General features: G+C 44.4%; 1 protein-coding gene and 1 long non-coding RNA gene across 4 annotated transcripts in view; one reads left to right on the forward strand and one right to left on the reverse strand.

The window, feature by feature from the left end:
• The first annotated feature begins 1,202 nt into the window (after positions 1-1,202).
• Positions 1,203-20,476, forward strand: LOC114900725. Its single transcript, XR_003794927.1, has 3 exons — positions 1,203-1,446; positions 5,553-16,539; positions 19,566-20,476. It is a non-coding gene; the product is annotated as an uncharacterized LOC114900725 (long non-coding RNA).
• Positions 14,212-25,012, reverse strand: part of EML4 (EMAP like 4) — a 155,510-nt gene continuing 144,709 nt past the window's right edge. For 2 of the 3 annotated variants that reach the window (XM_029232118.1, XM_029232117.1), the window contains 4 exons: positions 21,628-21,715; positions 21,047-21,145; positions 17,951-18,081; positions 14,216-17,037 (listed from right to left, as the gene is read on the reverse strand). In XM_029232118.1, coding sequence (XP_029087951.1) covers positions 16,564-17,037; positions 17,951-18,081; positions 21,047-21,145; positions 21,628-21,715 — 792 coding nt within the window. In that variant the 3' untranslated portion in view covers positions 14,216-16,563. Of the gene's footprint in view, positions 17,038-17,950; positions 18,082-21,046; positions 21,146-21,627; positions 21,716-25,012 lie in introns of all 3 variants that reach the window. The other variant, XM_029232119.1, reaches the window with a different exon arrangement.

Below are 25,012 nucleotides of genomic sequence, written 5' to 3' on the forward strand. Positions count from 1 at the left end.
AACTTTCAGGTATGTTCTGTTTATATATATAGATGCATTTTCCTTCTCTGTCTGTTTTATTTTTGCCTAACTGATACTGTACATTCCTACTACTCATAGTTTGGAGATCGTTCTCTATCTCATTTTTCTGCATTGTATTCCATTTTATGAATACCCCATAGTTTAACTAGTCTCCTTTTTAAAAAAAATTTTTTTAAATTTATTTATTTAATTTTTTTTTTTTTTTATAAATTTTTGGCTGCGTTGGGTCTTCGTTGCTGTGTGCAGGCTTTCTCTAGTTGCGGCGAGCGAGGGCTACTCTTCGTTGTGGTGCACTGGCTTCTCATTGCTGTGGTTTCTCTTGTTGTGGAGCATGGGCTCTAGGTGAGCGGGCTTCAGTGGTTGTGGCACGTGGGCTCAGTAGTTGTGGCTCGCGGGCTCTAGAGTGCAGGCTCAGTAGTTGTAGCCCACAGCCTTAGTTGCTCCACGGCATGTGGGTTCTTCCCGGACCAGGGCTCGAACCCGTGCCCCCTGCATTGGCAGGCGGATTCTTAACCACTGCACCACCAGGGAAGCCCCTAACTAGTCTCCTTTTGATGGTTATTTAGTCTTAAATTTTTTGCTTTTACAAACACTGCCTTAAACATATCTTCTTTACATGTCATTTTACATATTGCTGAATGTATTTGTAGAATAATTTCTAGAAGTGAGACTTTTTTTTTTTTTTTTTGCGGTACACGGGCCTCTCACTGATGTGGCCTCTCCCATCGCGGAGCACAGGCTTCGGACGCGCAGGCCCAGCGGCCATGGCTCACGGGCCCAGCCGCTCTGCGGCATGTGGGATCCTCCCGGGCCGGGGCACGAACCCGTGTCCCCTGCATCGGCAGGCGGACTCTCAGCCACTGCGCCACCAGGGAAGCCCTAGAAGTGAGACTTTTAAGGCAGAGAGAATGTGTATCTCTAACTTTGATAGCTATTCCTCACTGTGAGAGATGGTGTGGATGTACAATCCTATTTAGTCATGATGAGGGTGCCTGTTCCTCCTCACCTTTGTCAGCCAAATGCATTGTCAAACTTTTTCATCTTTGCCAATCTGGTAATGATAAAATGTCTTTGGTTTAAATTGTCTTTCCACTGTAATTAGTGATGTTGAATATCTTTCTTTAATTTAAAATTTATATTTAAAAATTTAAAAATCTTTTTAGTTTTAAAGGTAAAATATATTTCCTTTTTTGTGAACTATCTAATCATGTACTTGGCCTCCTTGTTTCCAGGTACTTTTTGATAATGCTGTAAATGTTATTGGTCCATCAGGCCGAATTCCTCAGAAGCACTCTACTGACTCGTCTGAGCCAAACGTCTTCTGATTGCAAGTCTCAGAAATTCATTAAAACCAGCCAATGCAGAAAGGGGGATTTTCTAGAATCTGAGTGGAGCTGGGCCGCAAGGCCTACCTTTGGGACCAAGGTGGTTGTCCTTTCTGTTATTCTCTTGGCTGTGCAGCTGTTTAACTCTGTTTCTGTGGACCAGCTTTATCTCTGTTTCTTGTTGCACATGGTAGGAAATGGTTGTCTAGCTCCAAATTCCAGGAGAGAGAATATCATTGGCCCCTTGTGGGTCCGGTGTCTCCCACTGGGCCAGTCAACTGTTTGGTGCCAGCCTATGGGGAGATGCAGTGAAGGAGCTCAGGGTGTCCTCTTCTTGGGTCTTAACTGAAGGCTCCGAGCCTTTCACCGTGTTCTCAGTTAGGATTATTCCTTCTAAGCATGGTACTTTGAACCCTTGCCAGGTTGGATTGTTTACTTAGAGGGGGGCCATCCTCCTTGTCAGTGCTGTCTCGATGAGATGCTGTCAACAGAGGGACAGTTACTCTCTTCACCTCTTCCAGGCCATGTGGTTAGCCTTCACAACAGTGGTCTGAACTCATGTAGCTCTGGGGGTAGGAAAACTCCATGGAGTACCCAGGCAAGGATAATTTTAAGGGAATCAATTTTTAGGTCCTCAACTTCTGTTATATTTCTAAAGTTGAGCTGTCTGAGAACACGCCTAGTAGCATAAGGGGTCTCTTATCACCTTTTCCATTCTGCAAAAGGAAAGCAAACCCTCACCCATTCTAGTCAGGACCATAGTGTGTTGCCCTGCTCTCTGAGGTGCCATGGGGATAATTCTAAATATAAATGTTGAGAATATGAGTCTAAAGACTAAGGAATAATCCTTTTACAAGTTACAAGTTTTCTGAGTCTACTTTTAACAAAATTGGAGGAACCAATTGAGTTGTCAGTTGATCATTAAAAATAATTTTGATAACAGATCATTGCATGACTTTGGTGTATAACTCGGGAGTTCAAGGAATTCAGAGATGTTGCTGTTACAGAACTTCCATTGCCATCTATTTATTTATGAGAACGAGGTGTCTCAGGGCTTAATATCTATAAAAATGAAAAACAGGAGTGGAATTGGTGCTGAAACTGTCTTAACAGTAAGCAAGACTCATCCCTGGAAACATGAACCTTCTTACTCTCTCTATCAGGATGCATTTCTAGTGAAATTTTGCTCATATTTAATAATGATCAGTATTTATATTCTGTTGTTTCGAAATATGTGCTAATAGCAGTCATAATCATGCAATCCAGAATAAAATATTTTTGAACACTTAGAGCTTATGAGGTCACAGGAAATTTGATATGTTACAGGGAATTATAAGTATGGTCAATAAGAGACTTTCAAGCCTAAAAATGTGTTACATTAGGGTAAAATGTGGGGGGTAAAATTCTAGATGGAGGAGAGTAATGGAGCTACCAATTGAAGAAGAAATTTCTGACTTAAATAGACATTTGTATTTTTAACTAGATGAAGGTAGGTGTCTAATTGTGATGGTATTTACAGTCCACTGGATACATTTATATGAGTGACTTAATAGTTTACGCCATTATTTACAATACACCAGAAACTGTCTTTGCAACTATTTAAAATTATAATGAAAAACTTTAGTTGTTAAGCTTACATAATACAAAGGGGAATACATAGATTTTCAAAATCCTTTTAGGGTAAACAAGAGCAAGAAAGGTTGAAATGGCAGCTTTATACTTTTCCTTTCAAAGAAGTGCCCGTTTACCCCTTCTCTGTTTTCTCTCTCAGCCAGAGTCCCTTTCTGGGTCCAACAAGCTTTCCCTCTCCTTCCTGGCCTCTCATATCCTGTGACTCCAGTGTGAAGCTGTCAGTGGCCTGGTGAGGGTGGGATTGACTGTTACAGCACTGGCTGGCTTTCTCTGGTTTATATACTTTTCCTCTCCGTTATGTGTGTGGCCCTGGGCTGGCTTCTCAGCCTTGTCTGACGTTGAGGTTCCTAATGCCCAAGTCTTCTCTTGGGCTTTTCTTATGGCTGGAAGCTGTGCAAACCTTTCACTTTCTGGCCTGTTGATATTCAGTAGCTAGAGGTTATACCAGGGACAATAATGATTGACTGACTGCTTAGAAATTCTGATACTGTCTGATTCCAGTGATTTAATACATTTATTTGACATTTTGACTGCACATATCCTGGATTGGAGCACTCTTTAATCTAGCACCAAAGACTGCCTGCGTCGGGGTTGAGAAGTGGGACCCTGTCCTTAGTGCTCCTCTTGTCAGATTCAGTGGCTGTCAACCTTGGTCATCCAGGGCTGCCTCTGACCCACAGTCAGTCATTAAGGAGTTCCACTTATCTGCTTCTTCCAGATATTTAATTAGTGTGCCAAAGCCTGGGACCCCAAGATGAATCAGATACTTTGCCTTTGTAAGCAAACACTGTGATGATATTTAAGGAAACTGTTATAAGAATTATTTTTAGGTCCTTTTCAGGTTGTCTCTCAATCGCTTAGGGTTGGTAAACCGTATGGTCAAGAAACTGTTATGAAGGAATTCTGTTATCCTTCACCTGTCCTGATTTGGGAGCTCCATAAGACTGGTGGGGTTTGGTTGCTTGAGGACAGGTTGCCCCCTGGCTGGGTACAGGTAGAGGAAGCCTGGCTGTGGCTTCTGTTCCGGGACCCATGTTGCACCTTGGCTTAGTGGGTTGGCCCCATAGTTATGAGGGGAGCATCAGCTGACCCTGGCTCTCATTACATGAACAGAGCAACTGGGGTGGCCCAGCCACCTCCTGGCGGAAGATTAGAGGGGATGGGTCATTTGCATTTGCATAAGCCCGAATCAGGAATCCTGACCTTTGTGTGGTGCGGGGGTGCTGTGCTGCTGCAGGATGGGTTGGGATGGCCAGATTGAGATGAGATGCTGTTTGCTCAGGGTCCAGAGTCTGTTAGAGCTCTTTTCTAAGGAAGCTGCTGCAAAATCCTAATGGAAACAGGGCAAGCGGGGTGGCTGGAATAGCATTCTTTAGATACTTTTTTTTTTTTTTTCTTGAGTTCTGTCACAGCCCTCCTAGGACATCATGGCCTGACCTTGTCCGTTGACACTGAGCTTTGTCATGGTCACATGGTTGTACCTCAGGGCCCAAGCATAGGTCTTTCAGACTGTCTAGCATGTACTAGCCAGATTGGAATCCTTGCCTACTCCAAATAGCATTATGGTGGGAGTCGGCTGAAGTGCCCTAGGCTGTAAGAAGTGGTGGGGTTGCCTCCCAGTCGGCAGGGAAAGTTTCAGAAAGAAGCAGAAGAAGCTCACTGCGAAAGGGCCTCGATATGGCTATAAACTGTAACTGACAAAATTAGGGACCTGGGTTTTCAAAGGCAGAAAAGGAGAGGCTGGTACTGGGGCCGGGTGGTGGTGGTGGGGGCGGCGGTGGGGAGGAGTGCTGTAAGGGAAGTCGTCTCAAAATAAGGGTGTTTCCTGAGGGCACCTCGCCAGGCAGGAAGGCCACGCCCCGGCTTTTCACACGTTTGCGCACTCTGACCACTTCAGGCTGTGGCCGCACCGGGCTTACGCCGCCGAAGGCGTTGAGAGAGTGGAGCCTGAGCCCAGGACTTTGGGAGATGGCCAAGGGAGGAGGCAGCCTGGTTGCACAGCTCAGCCTGGGCCCCTCCCCTCAGGGAAGTCCTGGCAGGAGTTACAGAAGTGCCTTGCCACTGGAGAGGGTGGGGGAAGGATGTAAGATGCTCTAGAATTGGTTAATACCTGTCAGGCTCCAAGCCCATCTTCCGCTCCCCGACACCTCCCCTGCTTAGGCCACAAAACCTTGTGAGATAGCAGATTAATTTGAAAATTGAGCTGCAGCTGGATGAGTTGATGTCAGCTTCAGAGTTCAGTTGTGTTTAATTAAAGCCATCCAGAGACTAAGCCTGCTCCCAGGAAATTATTCTGACCGAATAATTAAAAGAGAATAAAGGTTAGATTTGTGTTTCTGGCTAAGTCTCTGTTGCATTCGGCATCTACAAAACATGAATTCCATTAACCTTTTGTGAACCAACATTAAATTGCTTTCAGTTAGTTGTCATTCTAATTAAAGTAGAGTCACACAGAAGAGCCTTTGTTTATACTTGGTGTCTGTTCCCTTTTCTTCTCTGGAATTATGTCCTTGAAGAAATGGTCATTTGGAAAGTCGGTTCATAACTTTATGTGTCTGCCCATCCCTCCCTTAGTCGGGGTCCTGTTCACTGAGCATCGGAAGGAATTGCACCAGGGGAAGTAGGCCGCAGCTGCAGAGGAGGGCTGGGGTAAGTAATCACTGCAGGTGCTTGGGCTGAGGTGTGTAATTTGCAAAAACATGTCCTGCGGCCACGGGAGATAAAATGAAGGACTAGTTAAGGTCGCCTGCCCAGTTCAGGCCAACTTGGGCAGGGGCAGGCCCCGGGGAAGGTCTTCCCAGGAGGGCCTTGTGGGTTGGGAGAGGGGTGTCCTGCCATACTGTGACCTAACTCCCCCTGGGCCTCTGTGCTTTGGGTGTGGGTGGCTTCGTTCCTGCTGAGTGATGGGTCAGTTCATCCGGGCCTGTCTGCAGCCTCAGTGTCCTGAAGGAGTCAGCATACTCGGGCTCCGGCTCGTGACTGCAGCAGCAGGGAGGGAGGCGGTGAGATAGAAGGTCTGTGTCTCTGCTCTAGGACTTACCTATACCTTGTCATGCAGCATATTTTCCTGCATGATTGTGGATGTGAGGTATTATGAGTCTTTAAGCCAACCCAGGATTTCTCAAGATGGATCACTCACTCCAGGCCCCCAGAACTCAGGAGGCAGGGAGAGGAGATCTGCTTTCTTCAGCTTCAGGTCTGGACAGAGGTCAGAGGTGCTGACTGTACCCTTATTTGTGTGTCTTGGGAATGGGAATGTGCGGGGGTTGCTTGCCGGTCTTTGCTGAGCTTGTGCTGTGCTCTGGGCCTAGAAGAAGCCCATAGTGGTCTGGGATCTGGACCAGATGCTGCTAAAAACAGAAGGGGCAGCCTGACTCCACTTGGGAAGATGGTCATGCCTCAGGCTTCAGACCCAGGAGCGCCTCGGGTCTGCGGTTTCCTAGTGGTGCCAGGCGACCTGGCCACGTCTGAGCTGGGGCTTGAAGTCAAGTTGGCTCTTCTCTTTCCTGGTGCCCCAGCTCCCTGGGCTGTCTCTGACTCCTGATGAGCTTTCTGGCCTTCCCTTATGGGCCATCAGGTGCCCTGTTGTCTTTCCCACAGGGCTTTTCCGTGAGCAGATCTGGGGTTACCTGAGGATTAGCAGCCCATCTCCCTAGCAGACTGGGGACTTGCCCCATCTTCACTGTCAGGAAGCTTTAACAGCATGTACCATTTATTCCGTAATTGCTGCGTGCCAGATTCTGTGTTGGGCAGTAGAGACCAGAGAGAGGTGATGCCGTCCTTGGTCCCCGAGGTCAGAGAATGATGGGCACAACCAAAGTGCAACAGAACTGTCCAGAGGCAGGGCCAGGGTCCAGGAAGGCCAAGGAGTGGCAGGGACACCTTCAGAGGGGACACTGTGGAAATTGCGTAGTGATGCGTCAGGAGTTCCCTGCTACATACAGTGGGGAAGGGCATTTGGCCTGAGGGAGAGGTACTTGCTGATGTGTGAGAGGAGGTGGGGGAGAGGGGGGCTCAGGCCAGGGGACGGGCCAGAGCGGGCTTGGACTCTAGTCGGTAAGCAAGAAGGGTATGTGTTGGGATGGCCACAGAATCCAGTGTTCTTTTGGTTCTTTTGAATCCATGGTGCCAATATGGAGGACAGATTGGAGGGGAAAAAGACTCGCAGCCTTGGGCTAGTTAAGAGTTATTTTAACAGTTCATTTGAGAGATGATGAGAGCCTGGGGACCAGTGGCAGCGGGCATGGAGAGAGAGGCGTGAAGCCCAGGGATGTTAAGAAGGCAGAGTGAACACAGCCTGACGCTTAGTTGGACATCGGAGGTCAGGGTGAGGCAGGCTTCTGAGTGCTCCCGGGATGACTCAGCCTGGCTCCTGCGTGAGTGGAGGTGCAGGACTGGGGGGTCAGCAGGGCAGGGCACGTGTGGGAAACAGTGGATTGCCTGTGAGCCCTCTAGGCAAGGAATTCCAGTCAGCAGTTGTGTCTGGAGATAAGCCCAGGGGTCTGGACTGGAGGTAGGAACTTGAGAGGTGGCAGGACACAGGGGCAGTGGAAGCCTGGGGTCTGCTACATTGTTAGGAAGTGTATGAATGTGAGGAAATAGAATGGGGGAAATACCAGTATTTCAGGAGCAGGTGGAGAGGACAAGAGCTGTGATGGCTCCTAGGGTGTAAGAACATAAGGAACACAGACATCATGTTGAGTGAAAGAAGCTGGACACAAAAGAGAGCATACCGTGTGATTGCATTTAGATAGAAGTCAAAGCCGGGCAGAGCCAATCTATGGTGATAGAGGTCAGAACAGAGAGGGAGTACTGATGGGAGGGTATCACAGGGCAGGCTTCTGTGCCGGGAACGTGCCAGCTCTTCATCTGGGTGGGTGTGTACACGTGTAGGCAGATACCCCGAGATGTCTGCACTTTACTGTAAGTTATACCTAAAAAAAAAAAAAAAATCTTTAAAAACTTAAGAAAGAAGGGAAGGAAGATGGAAGTGTAGGGGAGGAAAAATAATTTTCCTTCCACCCTGTGAGTTCTTGGCTGAGACCCCTGTAGTAAAAGACAGATAAACAAGAGACAAACAAACAGAAGTTTACGAACACATATACCTCATGTGTACGTGGGAGGTACTCAGGGAAAAATGAGCAACTCCCCAAGCAGGCTTAAAATTCAGGCTTAAATACCATCTTAGTAGGGAAAAGGGAGGGAGGGAGGCCTCCTAGGGGAGAGTGCATGATTTTTAGGGAAGATGAAGGACCCTTAGAATGGTGGATGGGAGGTGTGATGGTTTGTGACAAGTGTGTCTGGGTGTGGTGTGGACTCCAGTCTCCTCTCCTGGGATGAGAGTCAATCTCCCTTGGTTGATGAAGCTCCTGGGAGGGGATCTTTTTTTTTTTTTTTTTTGTGGTACGCGGGGCTCTCACTGTTGTGGCCCCTCCCGTTGCGAAGCACAGGCTCCGGACGCGCAGGCTCAGCAGCCATGGCTCACGGGCCCAGCCGCTCCGCAGCATGTGGGATCCTCCCGGACCTGGGCACGAACCCGTGTCCCCTGCATCGGCAGGCGGACTCCCAACCACTGCGCCACCAGGGAAGCCCCAGGGAGGGGATCTTTGACAATTGAGTTCCTTTTGGAGCATCTGTCTTTAGGCAGATGGGGAGTTCAGAGAAAGCCTCTCATTGGATTGGCTGTTTTTCAGGTGCCTACAGCTCAGAATAATCAACATACCAAAGTGGCATATTTGGGGCTGGCATGTTCTGCTGCCCTTCAGAAGGAAGATGGAAGGAAGGACAGAAGGGGAAATAAGGAAGGAGGAAGGGTGGATGGAGGGAAGAAAGAAAGAAACCTGAAGCCGGTGGTGCCTGGCAGGAGAGGATAGGGTTTTCAAGAAAGAGGATGTGACCAGTGTCGCTCACACGCCCAGAGATCAAGCCCTGGGCTAGCTCCGTAGAGTGACCTGGAGGCTGCCCTCCCAGTCCTCCCATGGTCACTAGAATGTGTCCCCAGCGCTGCGGAATGAGTGGCATAGAACAGACCCTAACATTGAATCAGAACAGGGAGGTGCGAAGATCCTCAGGTCAAGGGCATACCTGAGAAATCTCCCGTGCTTGGGTCATAGTTCCCAGCAGTGCAGATGGCCCCTCTGGTTTCCTGAGTGTCCTCCCAGGCAAATCCAGGTGTTGAAATTTGATAACATTTAATAAAAAATGTTATCTACTATAATTTAAAAGAACTTCCTTCTGTTTCAATGTGAGGGTTTCCCATAGAAACCACTTCAGCCTGGGCGGCTGTGAATGGCGGCTTTATTAACAGAGCCATCTGCAGGCTTTCCTAACAATCTGTCGCCCTGCTCATGGCTTCCAGTGCAAACATTGTTTATTGTGATGTAGGCCTCAGCCTGTCACCCGTCACCTGGAGGGGGGACAGCCTTCCCTGCGCCCCGAGGCGAGAACAGCTCATCTGCTTCCCTCAAGCCCCTTGGACGCAGGGCCCTCGCAGAGCAGGGGCGGGCAAGAGCCCTCGAGCTCATCAGGAGGTCTCTCCCCTGAGAATCACATGCTCCCCGTGGGCAAACCCTTACTCTCTTTCAGACGGAGACCAGGGAGACGGGGCCTAAACTTACCTAAACCCACAGTGAAACATGCCCTTTTCATTGCAGCCTTAGGTTTTTTATGTCAGATACCTCACTTGCCCTCACGGAAGGGCTGACTCACCTTCAAGTGGGACTGGTATGAGAGAGACCTCACCAATGCTCCAGGGGCCTGAGGGCTTGAAGCTAACACATTCTTTCGAGAGAAAAGGGACTCTTGGCTCAGCTCAGAATTAATTCATCTTTTAAATGGAAATGTCAAAGCCTGGCAAGCACTCCTGCTCGTGATTCTGGTGCTGAGATATTCATGGGCAGCAAACAGTAGGCCACATGAAAATGGATTTTGCCAGTGAAACCAGAGGGGGCTATCGCTCTCAAAGGAGAAAGCATGATCACATAATCTCAATTCTGCCGCAGTTTCACCAGGGCCTGCTATATAGTGGAATTCTTCTTTTTCTTGTCATTTTATTACTTCTGAGTAAGGGAAGGTGATTTAGCCCAAGCACCTGAGGGAAGGCAGCTATGGGGCGGCTTCAGGAGAGCAGTTCCAAGAAAGGGAGTGAGCATCAGTGACACTCAGAGCAGTCAGAAGGGGAAGCCAGTGAGGACCCAGGAGGAGGGAGAAGGGGTGCAGAATGCCCAGCGAAGGGGAGGACTCCTCTGGCTGCAGGGGTAATGCACTGGCTGCTTCTGGGGAGAGCAAGCAGGTAAAGCCTCCGTGTTCCCAGACACACCTCTGACCAGCGCCCCTCCCTTGCCTGGGGCTCCTCCAGGCCCACACTCAGCTAGGAAGTCTCGCACAGACCCTGTGGGCGCAGAGAAGTGGCAGGGAAAGCTGCAGGGAGCGCCGTTTCCCATCAGCAGTGTTTTATTTGATCATAGATGGAGTACCTGAAGTGCACGAGGACAAATTTTATTTAAAAATTTTTGTTGTATTAAGGCCCATTTTTGTTTCCATATTCCTTTCAAAAGCATAAAAGAGAAGGGAGTTTCTATATCATTATTTAAAAAAAACTTATTTTGAAATAATTATAGACTTAGAGGAAGTTTAAAAAAAGAGAGACTGGTGAACCCTTCCCTCAGCTTCCCTCAGTGGTGACATCTTATATAATGTGTAGTTTTATGTCCAGGAAATGTTCATTGGTACAACAGAGCCATGCAGACCACAGACCTTAATCAGTATCCACCAGTTCTGCCTGCATTCCTGTGTGCGTGTGTGCAGTTCTGTGCGATTTAGTCCCGCTTATAGATTCATGTAATCACCACCACAACCAAGATGCAGCCTGTTCATCATCACAGCGGAACCCCCGTGCTGCCCCTCTGTAGTGACATCCCCTCCCCTCCGTCCCTGTCCCCTGGCAACCACTAGTCTGTTCTCTGTAATGTTGCTGTTTCAAGAATGTTATAAATGGAAATGTACAGTTGGTAAACTTTCCAGATTGGCTTTCCAGGATCCATGCTCCGTGAGGGTAGGGCCTGCATGTTTTCATCGCTGGATTCCACGCCAAGCCCAGTACAGTTTGCACATGTACCCGATGAAGCAATGACTCCTAGTCTCATACAAATTCGCCGGGTTCAGACTGGCTACCACTTTGAAGGTGTCGGCAGCACAACACGTTTTTACTGTAGAGTGAGTGAAGTCTGTAGAAGGAGGAGGCCCTGCCCTTCCTGGTCATCCGACTTACGCAGCTGGGTTAACCGAGAGAGAGTCCTGCGGCTGATGCAGTAAGAGAATGCCAGCTTCTGGTTTCCCCGCTTCCAACCAGGTCTCCAAGTCAGCCCGACCCAGTGTTGGCTGAATGGGCATCACTGTGCTGAGATGGGCTCCAGAGTACGCTTTGACCCTTCCCAGGATGCACTCTGGCTTGGTGGAACATCAGGAATGAAACGGGATGACCAGGTATGAGGGCTTTGCTTTTTATTAAATATTTTTCTTCCCTGAGGCCCTTTTAGCACTTTGTCTCCAGCTCCTTTAGTGAGATCCGGCAAAAATGAACTCAGCCAGGGGTTGAAACCTGCGTAATCCCGCAGAGATACTGAGTCAACACTGGCAATTATGCATATTCACGCCTGTCCCTGGGTGGCTCCCTAGGAAGATCTATCTTCAGGACTGCGTGTTTACATTGCTGAGGGAGAGGAGAGGCAGGATCAAAGCCCTCTGGCTGAGCCTGGGCTGGAGGATTAAGGGGAAGAAGCACTTGACCGGTGAAGGAAGAAGCTACTGTGCTGCTTTTTTGGTGAAATGGAAATTGCTCAAAGGTTGGAAAACAAGGGAGCAGCTTCTCCACACAAATAGGTTTAAACTGAACATCAGGGACTGAGGACACAGGAGCCAAGCAAGGCAGGAAGGGCAGGGAGTCACTGGCAGCCGGTGCCGCAGCATGCCTGGAGGCTCTGCCCCGCACTCCAGTTGTAGGGATGACAGGAGGGGACCTGTGCAAGGGAAGGGTCCCTCCAACTTTGTGACACTGTTCAGAGCCCAAAGACGCTTTTTCCAAAGCCTATTCACTTTCTGTGGTTTCTGCATATACTGGTCTCAAATCCTTCCTACCAGCTCAACCCATTTCCTTCTCTTTTTGTTACTAATAATCACTAAATTACTGTTCTGCAGTGAGCATCTCCTGCAGTGCTGCACAGCAGAGCATGGGGCTGGCCCCAGGAACTCTGGGGGCAGGAGGACCTGCCTTCAAATCTTGGCTCAGCCACTTGCTACTAGGGTAACCTGGCTTCTCATCTGTAAGTTTACTCGTCTGTAAAATGGAGATAATCGAATTCAGGATTGTTGGAAGAATTGAACGAGTTAGTACGTGGAAAGCACTTAAGTGTTACGTTATGTGTTTGCTGTTATGGCTGAGTAGCATTTCGTTCTATGGATGTGTGCCATATTGTAATCATTGAGCACTCAGTTTCTTATTTTCCACATTTCTTGATGTTTTTGTCCTTTGAGATACAGAAGTGGCACCCTTAAGTTTTTCTGCTAGACTTCTGGATTGGTAAAATTAAAAAACACAAATGTGTTCAGTTCTGTAAGCTGTGGTCTCCTGAGGATGTCACCCATGGATATAGAAATGAAATACACTGACGTTTCTAGAGACAATGAAACTTTGTTTTCTCCTTTTGGGGTTCTTTCTCTTTTAGTTTCTTTGTCTACTTTGTATCAGAGGTTACTGTAGGGGTCTATTAATGAGGGTGGGGTCGAAATTCAGGTTTCCTTTGGAAAAGATGAACTGATTAGCACAAAAGGTGTAATATTATCAGAGTCCCTGAGGAGAGCAGGAGTTGCCCCTTTACAAAGGAGACGTTTACTATGGTCCTTGAAGATGCCAGTCCTAGGCATCCTGGACAAAGGCGGCTCTTCAGCAGGGTCTATTTCTGTGATGGGGACAGACATGCAGCGTTGCTGTGGGCAGTGCCCTCACCCTCTCCTGAACTGAGGACTGAGATGACATAGTCCTCTGCTGTTTCCCCGTCTCCTTTCCAAAAATCTCTGAATCTTCACCCACATCTTTTCCTTCTTCCTCCGTTTATAGAGAATGTCGTTCTCCTCGTGTAAGTGGAAGAGGCTCCAGCTTTCCAAGTTATAACACACGAACGAAGTCCTGGCGTGGCAGTTATCTGGGTAAGTGAACGCAGGCCTGTTCCTGAACCTCCCCAGCCCGCCCCTTGCCCACAGGGCAACACGCCCCTTGTCACTGCGAGCTGGGGTGTCTGGGGGTGCACTGGCCACACGGGGACTCCTCCAGCAACAGCTCTGCTCCGCTCCACCCAAGTCCTGCACATCTGCTCTTCAGCCCCGTCTCCTTTGTCCTAAAAACATGTCCTTGTCCTAAACTCTCATTGTAGTTCCACCTTTAAGCTAGAAACCTAGTTCCTTCTGGAAGTTACACTAACAAACACCTCAGTATATCCAAGATCTAATTCATCATTATTTCCCCATAGAGGTTCCCTTTTTGGATCTCCTTTTTTTTTTTGGATCTCCCTTTTTATTAAGAAGAAAAATCATATTGTTTAGTGGGTTGGTTCTGGTGTCTATCAATCAGCCGTTTTGTCTCTGAATTCTTGAAGGAGGAATTCCTGCCCCAAGACAGCCTCTCACAGGTTAGCATATGCGAGTGGCTGTGAACATATATTCATAGTTAACAAGGATGAATAAGATGATGAAAACCCCATCATTTCCATGACCGTAAACCTGGGAATGTATGGGATACTCTTAGTCTAACGCTTCATAAAGAAAAATTTGTAGCAGCTAATTTATGGTTGCGGTGTACAGAGGATGTGTCACTAAGCAACACGGGAGAGATGGCGAAAGCGGGACGCTGAGTTCAAGGGCTTCTGGCAGGCTACACCGGGGAGGCAGGCAGTGGAGGCGGGTCAGGCAGGTAACCAGGATCACCAGGATTACCTAACAAACAAACACTGGAGAGAGTGTAGACATGAAATAAATTAAAACAAAGCTATCCCCTATTAAATGGAAGCATAAATCAGAAGTAATTTCCTCTAACATTATGAGATGGAGTCTGTCACTCCAGAATAGCTGTATCCATAGCAGTGGCAGTGGTCAGCTGGTAAATGTGTCCTGAACTGTCATGTCTTCTGATGATTGGACAGTCACGGAAATGAGCAGCATAAATGAAAAAAGACTCGACACATTTAGAGAGACAAATGAAACATTTTATTTTTTAATCTTCAGAGTCTTCTGCCATAAGACAAGAATGCATGATAGAAATGGCTCAACATCTTCACATGAAACACTTGGATTCATTTTCATTCACAAGTTTTTCTAAAAACATCTACAATTTCATAATCCCACCCACTTCCAACCATTATCACAGATTTAATTGACTGTTAAACAGTAGTCGCCAGCAATAGAGAGCTGGAACGCTTTCTGCGTATTAGTAGTGTCTTTTGAAACTACCACCCAAGATGTCACGAATATAAATTTCATGGTACACAGCAACCCCAAAGGTGACTGATGTCCCCAGATAAACTCCCTGCTTATCATGGAGAGTGGTATCCCCCGGGTACTTAACGAAATGCTTTTTCTTCTCCTAGAATTACTTGTTCATCTCATAGTATTTTTCTTGCAGGGTCTATAGCACATGCTGACCTGATGACTCAGTCACCACAGCTAACAGGCAAATATATATGCCTGATACTACTGCTGCTCTCTGATAATTATGTACAAACATACTGAAAAATGATGGGTTGCTTGGAGTCTACCTCCCTTCTTCTGAAGAGAGCTACTTTGAGGTTTTTTTTTTTTTTGAACAGTTGTAAACAAAAGGAAAGAGAAATACATGGACATATATCTATACACAGAGATAACACACTGAGTATTTTCAGTGTGGTGTATATCTTCTTATATAGAGATACACAGAGTGAGTGTCTACACTCACCCCTTCACACATACCCACACCCTTACATACAGCATGTGAATACAAATGTCGTGAGTGTCCTTGGGAGTTCACTGAAGTTTGTGTATTACCAAATGATGATGAAATACCTGATTTGTATTACTCCTGAGAAGACAGTAGAAGGGAATGACAGTTCTGATGCACTTTGGAATGGCACAGTCACGTAAACACTTGCATACTTAAGACTTTTGAACTCATCCAAAGTTTCTAAACATGATCTAACCAAAAAAAAAAAAAAACAGATATCAAAACATTGCAAGTTAAAAAATAAGTCTTTTTTTATAATCAAAGTATAAACAAATATATAGGAAATGCATATTTGTCAGTAATTATTTTGAAAATAGGAAACACATACTTAAGAAAAACAATCATCTGACAAAACTTAAAAAAACAACTATCCAATGCATAATAACGCGTGCACTGCCCCCAAACAGCAGAGGACAGCCACACCAGAACTGCAAGGCTTACAGCAACGCCACCAGAGAAAGATCACTGTGTATAGCAGGTCTGTTTGTTAGTACGCAATTTACAAAAAATGCCTGTGACTATTATTCACACTTATATAAAAAAGAATTTGCAATTTGTTGAGTATTTTATCCCTCAATAATCTGTATAAAAATTACACCTAAACCAGTGAATTTCAAGCACCAATTCAGTCATTTAAAGTTTATTAATATTTCTGTTATTGAAGGAGCAAATTACGATGAAGGTTAAGCTAAGATTAGCCAAGTTTAAGTTTATAGGCCTGCGGTTTCTTCTGTTCATTCACTTGAATGCCCAACATTTGAAAATGTTTAGGCCAGTAAAGGAATCCTTGGAGGAATCCATTATTTCGGAGTATCAATGGTTTAATATACATTAAAAGCTCTTTAACAAACCACTGCTTTCTTAGTTCTAAGATAAAATAGATTTGCACACAGGAAATTAAGGGACTCTGACTTAGAAAAGGCAGCACCTACATGGTAGACTAACAAGCACATCTGGACATCTGCTGGCTACGTAAGAAAAGGGTGTTATTATTTAAGAAGGCAACACCACTGCTCATGGCACCAGTGAAGTTTTTCTTAACTAAAAAATTTCCACTAGACATTTGGGGTGGGGGGGAATCTCAGTAAGAGGGTTTTTTTTTTGGTTTTTGTTTTGTTTTTCTGATTTTCAGCATCAGAAAAAAAAGTAGCACAGTCTGAGCCAGCAGATGAGTAACAGTGTTTGTGATGCCTCTGCTTGTTCCTGAAGAAAACCTGCTCAGATAATGAGGGGTTTATTTAAAATCTATACAACCGCTGTTTTTGTTTCCAGTATTAACATCATACCACTCACGTACACAGTAATTTCTGAGACACAATTAATGTTTCAGTCTTTTCCTACTATTAAGTTTGGTTAATTTTCAACACACATCAAACCGAACCTTTAGGTCGACTGCATTTAAGAGACGGAAGATAAGACTATTGAAAACAGATTACGTGGAAACCAAAATCTCCATCAATAGTGATTCTCCATCACTTCCTGGCCTGTTATCTGAAACTTTATCACAAGACCACATCATGCAGTTGGAGGAAAAAAGTGAGTCACTCGGAAGTCCCGGTGTTAGGACAGGGGTGAAGGGTCTTGCTGGTCCCCGGGAAGAGCGCCTTCGCTCTGCTCATCACTCATCTCATGGGCTGGCTCTTCATAAACAGGCTCACCGAGGTCTTCGCTGCCCCCCTCACTCTGCTCCTCACTGTGGTCTTCGCTGGGCCCCACAGTCTGTTCCAGGCTGTTCTCCAGAAGTGTGGGAGAACTGCTTATCCTGCTTTCTTCTTCAGCTGTCTCATTTAAGGGCTGGGAAGGAGGTGGTGTGGGAGCATCAGGCTGCACGACACTTTCAATGGAAGAGATGGGGGCTTTGGTGAGCGCAGTATCTGCTACAACCTCATTTTGAGGCAAAGATAACTTTTCCACAAGTTTCCACTGAATGATGCTCATGTCTTTTCCACCAGTTGAAATCAGGTGACTGTCATTATGAGTAAAACTGACATTGGTGACATGGCTGCTGTGGGCACTGTACTTGTGACTGGGAGCCTACACGAAATAAATCAGATAGATAGGAAAATTAAACTCATTCTTCACATGCCTACTTACAGCAATGGAGGTGACTAGGTTAGGGAGGTCATTCAGTTTGTGAAACAGGTAATTCAGATCAAAACCACGAGTCACTGACTGAGGAATAAAGCTAGCAGTAATTTTCTTTTTAATACCTGTTTATGTGGGAGAAACAGTAACTGGACAGCTGTACTTTCAGACTGTAAAAAAATACATGTCTCTTCTGCATACTTGTTAGAGTTTAGTGACTATTCTACTGAGATGGTAGGGGAGAATTTACTAGGTTGGAAAGATTAGAGACGATTTAGTAGTCATAATGTTGATCATGTACCAAAAATAAAATATTTTAATATGTTTAGAAGAAATTTAAAACTACCAAGGTATCGGGCTTCCCTGGTGGCGCAGTGGTTGAGAGTCCGCCTGCCGATGCAGGGGACACGGGTTCGTGCCCCGGTCTGGGAGGATCCCACATGCCGCGGAGCGGCTGGGCCCATGAGCCATGGCCACTGAGCCTGCGTGTCAGGAGCCTGTACTCCGCAACGGGAGAGGCCACAACAGTGAGAGGCCCGAGTACCGCAAAAACAAAAACAAAAACAAAACTACCAAGGTATCAAAAAAAAAAAAAAAAAGGACAATAAACAAAAATGAATAAAACATCATCAAGTTGCTTCTCTGTCTTCTCCTTTACCTTAATGAGGAAGGATAAGACAAGCACTGCCTGCTTGGATGCTTACAGATGACCCTGTTCCCTCCCCCCATGCACTGTAGTATCACAGACAGTAATTAGTAACCCTATGAATATTTTCCCACCATTGACACAATATATTCCCAAACAAAAATTATCCCCAAACAAAAGGCCCTATAACACTAGTTTTCATTAAGTTGATTTTACCTTTGCTTTGGAGCAGGGATACTGAAACAGGTGGACTTTGCAAAAGTCATCAGCAACAGCTATCACCTTTCTATTGTGGGATCGCACCAGTGCATTGATATCTGTCCCATCAGATCCTTCTGGCCAGACACCTTTGATATGGAAACATGGCGGGGGGGGGGGGAGAAAAATTAGCCTGAAAAATACAACTGCCATGCTACGTGTGTTTATTTTAGAATCTTAATTTTCATCCGTGTTCAAACTCTTAGCTGCTAAATTTCCCTTAAAGATTTCTTGGTGGCTCAATACTTCATTCAAATGATGAGATTTTATCCAAAATCGAATAATAAAGAGACTGAAATAACCTCAAGATGGAAAATTTAAGACTTTAAACTTTAAGACTCAAAAATACTAGTAACCAGCAGGTGGTGCTAATAAATAATTTTAGTTTTAGCTTGTCTCACCTTGACCATAAGCTCCTCCTGTTTAAAGTTTCCAGTTGGAGGGGAAATTCTCAGTTATTTCTGTAGCACAGTGCAGAAACAATGCCATAGCACTAATTCTTCAAAGTGGACTCTGCTCCCTTTCAGGCAGGCACTTAAAAAAAACCTCACAGAGATTCTTAATGGAAATGTATAGGCCATCCACTAGTCTATCATGTTATCCGTAGAAGTCTCCATAAACCATTACTTATGTCCAAAGGTTGACACAGCAAATTTAATTATTCTGAATCATTATGAGGCACTGGTGATCATGTTCAACATAATCAGCACAAACCTCTACTAGACTAAAAACATACAATATATAACAGTTGAGATGCTGGCCTCCTGTAGTTCAGTACTGCTCTAGAGAACAATTTTTTTTTTGTAAATTCACTAAAGATGAAACACTTCTTGACTGACATCTCTTAATAAGTAAATTAAATATCGTTTCACTAAAATAACAAGGTAAGTTACTAGCTATTGGCCACTGCTTCAGCTTCACCCAGAATAATGAATTTGTTTATGGACTAGTCAGGGTTATTTTTTTTTAATTTCTTCCAAGCCTGGTAGGCTTCTTCATCTCAGCAGCAGTTGTATTTAGGACGAGTACCCATAATGGATTATTTTTCTAATGCACACAGCATAAAGAAATGTTCAGATCTACCATCAGAGTGCAGGAGAGAGTCCAACTTTTCAGAAGGCAGAGATACACTGTTAATGGAAAAATACCTAATATTTTGGGAATTGCTTTAGGTACTGGTGCCACATCCATATCCAATATTCTAATTACTGAGTATAACATCTCTTTCTAATCCTAACTTTCTCAGAAGGATTCCTACAGATTGGCAAAGACTGAGAAAACTGTCAAAGGACAGATTTCTAGAAATGTCCAAAACATGAGATTAGGAATGATCTCCACATTTTATCTTTAAATAATGTCTACTGAAAATGCCTTTATATGTCAGTATGGTACTGGGATAACTGGACACCCACATGCAGAAGAATAACAACTGTTGACAATGATGTGGAGAAACAGAACCCTCGTACACTGCTGGTGGCAGTGTAAATGGTGCAGTCACTTAGGAAAACAGTCTGGCAGTTCCTCAAAAGGTTAAACACAGAGTTACCATTTGACCCTGCAATTCCACTCCTAGGTATAACCCAGGAGAATGAAAACACGTCTACACGAAAACCGTTCATAGCAGCATTATTCATAATAAGTGGAAACAACCTAGGTGCCCATCAACTGATGATGAACTGAATGTGGTACAGCCGTACGAAGGGATGTTGTTCAGCCGTAAAGTGAAGTACTGATACATGCTACAACATGATGAACCTTCAACACCTGTGCTAAAGGACAGAAGTCAGTTTCGATGGATCACATAGTACATGATTCCATTTATATGAACTGTCCTGAACATGCAAATCATTAGAAAAAGAAGATCAGTGGTTGCTGGGAGGTTGTGGAAGGAGGAGGGAGAGAGTGACTGCTAATGGGCAGAGTTTCTTTTTGGGGTAATGAAAATGTTCTAAAATTAGGTAGTGAAGACGGGTGCACAATCCTACGAATGTGCTACCAGCACCGAACTGCGCCCTTTAAACAGGTGGGTCATGTGGTATGTGGGTGGTGTCTTGATAAAGCTGTCATTTTGAAAATGCCTTTACAAATTTGGAAGCTTCAATTTTCACTTGCAGGAAAAAATTGTGAAAGGCAATCTATACTATTATGTAAATGCCTTTCCTTTTTAATTGTCTTTCATATTTATTGGGGACCAAAAGTCTGCTGAATTCTGCAGAGAATAAACCTCATATTGGTTCAATCGTAAATACATTCAGTTTCTCTGAACTGTGCATTAATAGTGATAACACTAAAGAGTACTAAGTGAAGTGAGTCAGAAAGACATACTATATAATATCACTTATATGTGGAATCTAAAATAGGACACAAATGAACTTATCTATGAAACAGAAGTGAGAGAGTGGCATGGACATATACACACTACCAAACGTAAGGTAGATAGCTAGTGGGAAGCAGCTGCATAGCACAGGGAGATCAGCTTGGTGCTTTGTGACCACCTAGAGGGGTGGGATAGGGAGGGGGGGAGGGAGACGCAAGAGGGAGGAGATATGGGGATATATGTATAACTGATTCACTTTGTTATACAGCAGAAACTAACACACCACTGTAAAGCAGTTATACTCCAATAAAGATATTTTTAAAAAATACACTCTGCATCTTTATTAAAAAAAAAAAGAAACAGAATGAGGGACATAGAGAACAGACTGGTGGTTGCCAAGGGGGAGGAGGGTGGGGGAGGGTTGGATTGGAAGTTTGGGGTTAGCAGATGCAAACTGGTATATACAGAATGGATAAACTACAGGGTCCTATAGCACAGGGAACTATATTCAATGTCCTGTGATAAACCATAAAGGAAAAGAATATGAAAAAGTATGTATATGTATGTATAACTGAATCACTTTGCTGTACAGCAGAAATGAACACAACATTGTAATTCAACTATAATTCAAAAATAAATTAAAAAAACACATGTAGACTATTTTTCATTTAGAAATTTAAGTATTATACATAAAAACACCACAAATCGCCTTTTCCCATCAAGTGCAATGTCCTTACCAAAGACTTGAAAGCCTAGCACACAGGTGTATGTTGTCCAATCGATGTCCTTACAATCTGATCGATTCCTGATTAGTTTGCAGCCATTTGGAATGTCCCCTTTAAGTTTAGAAACAGGAAGTATAATCACAGTGCTAGTGTACAAATGTATTTGAAAATGCATCTTGACTCAAACTAGCCACGTTTACTTGTATTTATAATCCATACACTGAAAATGTTAAGACACACTTGAAAAGAAAGTGTTTAACACGGTTTATAAAACTATAAACTGTTTCCCACTGAAGTTGTTTTTTCTTTAAAAAGCATAAATGCCCATCCATTGTACTCCTTCCTGCCTCCAGGGAAAGTTGTTAAATACAGAACCATTCAGAGCAGGATCAGTCCCCCTGAATAATTTCTCATGACATTCAAGTGAACTCATTACTTTGAGATTCTCATTCCTTAGCCAGCTCCAAGTAGCACATGCTTCTTCAGGTTAGAGGGGCCAGTGTGCAGTGGCTGCACAATTCAGATTCCATGCAGCCTGCTCTTTACTGCCCCTGACAGACACATCTCGGCCGTATGTAATCATTCATACTTACAGTACAGAATCTCATAGTCTCCCGAGTTAGACATTATGTACTTGTTGTCTGGAGACCAGTCAAGGTGTGTGATATAGCTGGAATGTCCCTAGGAAGTAACACATCAACTATTAGAAAGCGTTTAGAGTTCTGAATGATAGTCTCATAGTAGCCAGTACTGTCTTCTGCGTAGCCATTCACTGGGAATTCCTGAAGTAGAGAGAGCAGTACCACGGCCTCTGGAACTGAACAGGGCTCAGAACAGGTCTTTGGTTCTTTTTTCACACTATCTTGTTGGGAGCTAGAACTGTGGAACTGAGGAGATCTGACCACAGTGGAAACGGTAGGCACTTGGAACCTGGGAGTATCCTGCTGGTCTCTCCATTTTGATACCAGCACCAAGTACTACCTGTGCTACACTTCCAAGAAAGACAGTCTCTTAAAAGACACTGAAACAGATACCACAACCTCGGGCCTTATTTCAAGTCACTAGTGTCCCTAATTAGAGTGACTTCCTTTTTGATAATGAAGTATTGGTTCCATGTTGTGTACAAAAAGAGTACAGTTTTCCTGGGCTGCTGCTTCAGTACCCATGGCACATGGAGGTCTAAAAAAACTATCTCCAAAGAATATTTTTTGGGAAAAGTTATCCAGCATCACATTCCCTCCAAACAGCTGGATCCAATAATCATCTGACTCCTCAAACAAGAAGACAGGGATCTTTTTCTGCCTAGGTTTTTACTAACACCAGGAATTCGAACAAAAAAATTACCAAATGCCATATTTTGTTGGCTTCACGTGTAAGCATTTGATTACTTCCAATAAACTGCAGATAAATCACACAGGTCTTACAGTTTACACCAAAGCTGACAGAGCCTCAAAAATCACTTTTATCTCCTACACTCTGTATTAAAACATTTAATTTCAATTGTACATTTTGAATTACTAGCTTTCTGCTCACATGGTTTTTATTTTATCTTTTTTGCGGTACGCGGGCCTCTCACCGTTGTGGCCTCTCCCGTTGCGGAGCACAGGCTCCGGACGTGCAGGCTCAGCGGCCATGGCTCACGGGCCCAGCCGCTCCGCGGCATGTGGGATCTTCCCGGGCCGGGGCACGAACCCGTGTCCCCTGCATCGGCAGGTGGACTCCCAACCACTGCGCCACCAGGGAAGCCCATGGTTTTTATTTTTAAAGTTAATAAATTCAAAATACCTTAGGTGTAGTTTTCAATGATTTTCACAAAGTATTTTAATTATTCCAGTAGCCTTCTGAAGTCAAATGACATATCCTAAAACCTCTCTGGAGCTATATCTCCACAAAAGTGCTGCATGGCAAATACCCACATTTATACATTTAAATGAATTTAAATTATGTGAATTTGAGACCTGTAAAGCTTCCTGAAGTCACTGGAGATTAGCTGGTATGTCAGCAAACAGGTTGGGAGTCACTTGCTAGGCATGTGGGAGACCTCCCAACTTAACAAGAAATCAATTTCAATGCCAGAAAGACACATGTGGTTCTTGGGTATTTTCTGAATATGGCAGGAGGGTGGGGTTCACACAGATCTTTTCCATAGTGTTCATGGATCTGATGCCTGGCTCTGGAATCCAGAGAAGCCAGGCTTCTAAGATAAGAAAACTGGTGCTACATGAATGAAGGATTTAACCAGATTAATCATGTCAAAGTGTTTGAATCTTTGTGAAAATACTTTAATAGTATTATTTAGAAAAGCATCAAAAGCAACTATGGATACATAACATGCATGTAATTCGTATCTGTGTTGGACACAACATATTTAGGTGGTAAATCAATATAAAGTATTCTCAAAAAGAACTCGAGTAGGAAAAGCCCCCAAATTTAGAAAAGACCTTGGGGAAAGTTATCAATTTATATTGGAAAACGAAGTGAGTATTTTTTCGCTGATGTGGAGTCCAATAAACAAGCAAAGAAAAGAGCAGATGCAACTGTCTGTCGGGAGTCTATGGTGCTGCCTTCCCAGACCACCTCAGAGGACCCTTGTCTCACCCAACTCTTAGGCCACACAAGGCACATACAAGACTTAGGGGAAAACACCCTCAAACGTCACCCCACAGGCACAGACACAGTTGGGAGCAAAAAGTACACCTCGCTGAACAGAAACAGAGTACTCTTAAGCTGATACTTTCATCACTGCCTTTAAGCAGCTGAATGGTGTAACCACAGTAACAATCACAAGTGATGGTGCCTAAGAATAACTCTGGAAAAATAAGAAATATCTCAGCTGAATCTTCGTTAATCACATGGAAGGCTGTCATCTGCATCAGTGGTTTGCAACCGTGGCTGTATATTAATATTACCTGAGGAGTTTTCAAACAAGTACCGGAAGCCTTGAGTTAGGGCACTAACTTTTTTCCTAAGTAGGTATCCAGGTGTCCCCTCACCCTCTAGGGCAGTGACATCCAATGGACCTTTCTGCAGTGATGAAACTGTGTACCTGCACAGTCCAATGCAGAAGTAACTAGCCACCTGTGGCTTCTGAGTACTCAAAATGTGGCCAGTGCTCCCAGGAAACTGAATTGTATTTAATTTCGTAAACAAAGTTGTGGTTAGTAGCTGTGATGCTGGACAATGCAGGCTGAGAAGAGTCCACTGTCTCTCTACTGATTTGAAATACCTAAATTTCCATATAAACAGAGATTTGTTTTTGGACTCTCTTTTCTGTTCCATTAGTCTATCTGCCTATTCCCAGCCAACTGTGATAGTTTCGTGGTATGAGGAAAATTTCAGATGAACTTTAGAACCATTTTATCAAGCTCATAAATATTGTGCATCAAATTTAGAGAATAGTTTGTAGAGAACAGACATGTTTATGAAGTCTTTTCTTCTAGAAATATGTTGTGTCTATTTTTTCATTTCTTAGTTTGTGTTTCAGCCATGTTTCACATAGCTTCCTGTGCTTTTCTTGCTAGGTCTATTCTCAAAGCATCTACAGTTTTTGTTACTACTGCAATTAGGATTTTTTTCCCATCACATTTTTGACGTGCTTTGCTGGTGTGAGAGAAAGCTGACCTTTAGAGTGCAGACTGTAGAGTGTAGCCTATCCAATCCAATCTTTAGACTGTAGATTTGTAGAGCATAGTTTATCCATTCCACATTCTCTTAAGTGCCCAGCTAAAACACTGTTATTTCCTAATCTCTTTTGCAGCTATGGGTGGCAGAAGTCACTGAGTGGGGCTTCCAGGAAAACTTTAAAAATCGACTTAGGAGGAAGAGTGTCTTTTTCCCTCTTGCTCTGTCCCCCTAGAACTAGGACGGGATGACTGGAATTCCAGCAGCACCTTATTGAGGATGATGGAGTAGAAAGAAAGAAGGACCCTGAGTCCCTGATGACTTCTTTTAAATGGGAACACATCCCTCATTTGTTGA

Source organism: Monodon monoceros, unplaced genomic scaffold (genome assembly GCF_005190385.1).
Source record: "Monodon monoceros isolate NGI ecotype Baffin Bay Population unplaced genomic scaffold, NGI_Narwhal_1 Super_Scaffold_19, whole genome shotgun sequence".
Classification (NCBI taxonomy): Eukaryota; Metazoa; Chordata; class Mammalia; order Artiodactyla; family Monodontidae; genus Monodon; species Monodon monoceros.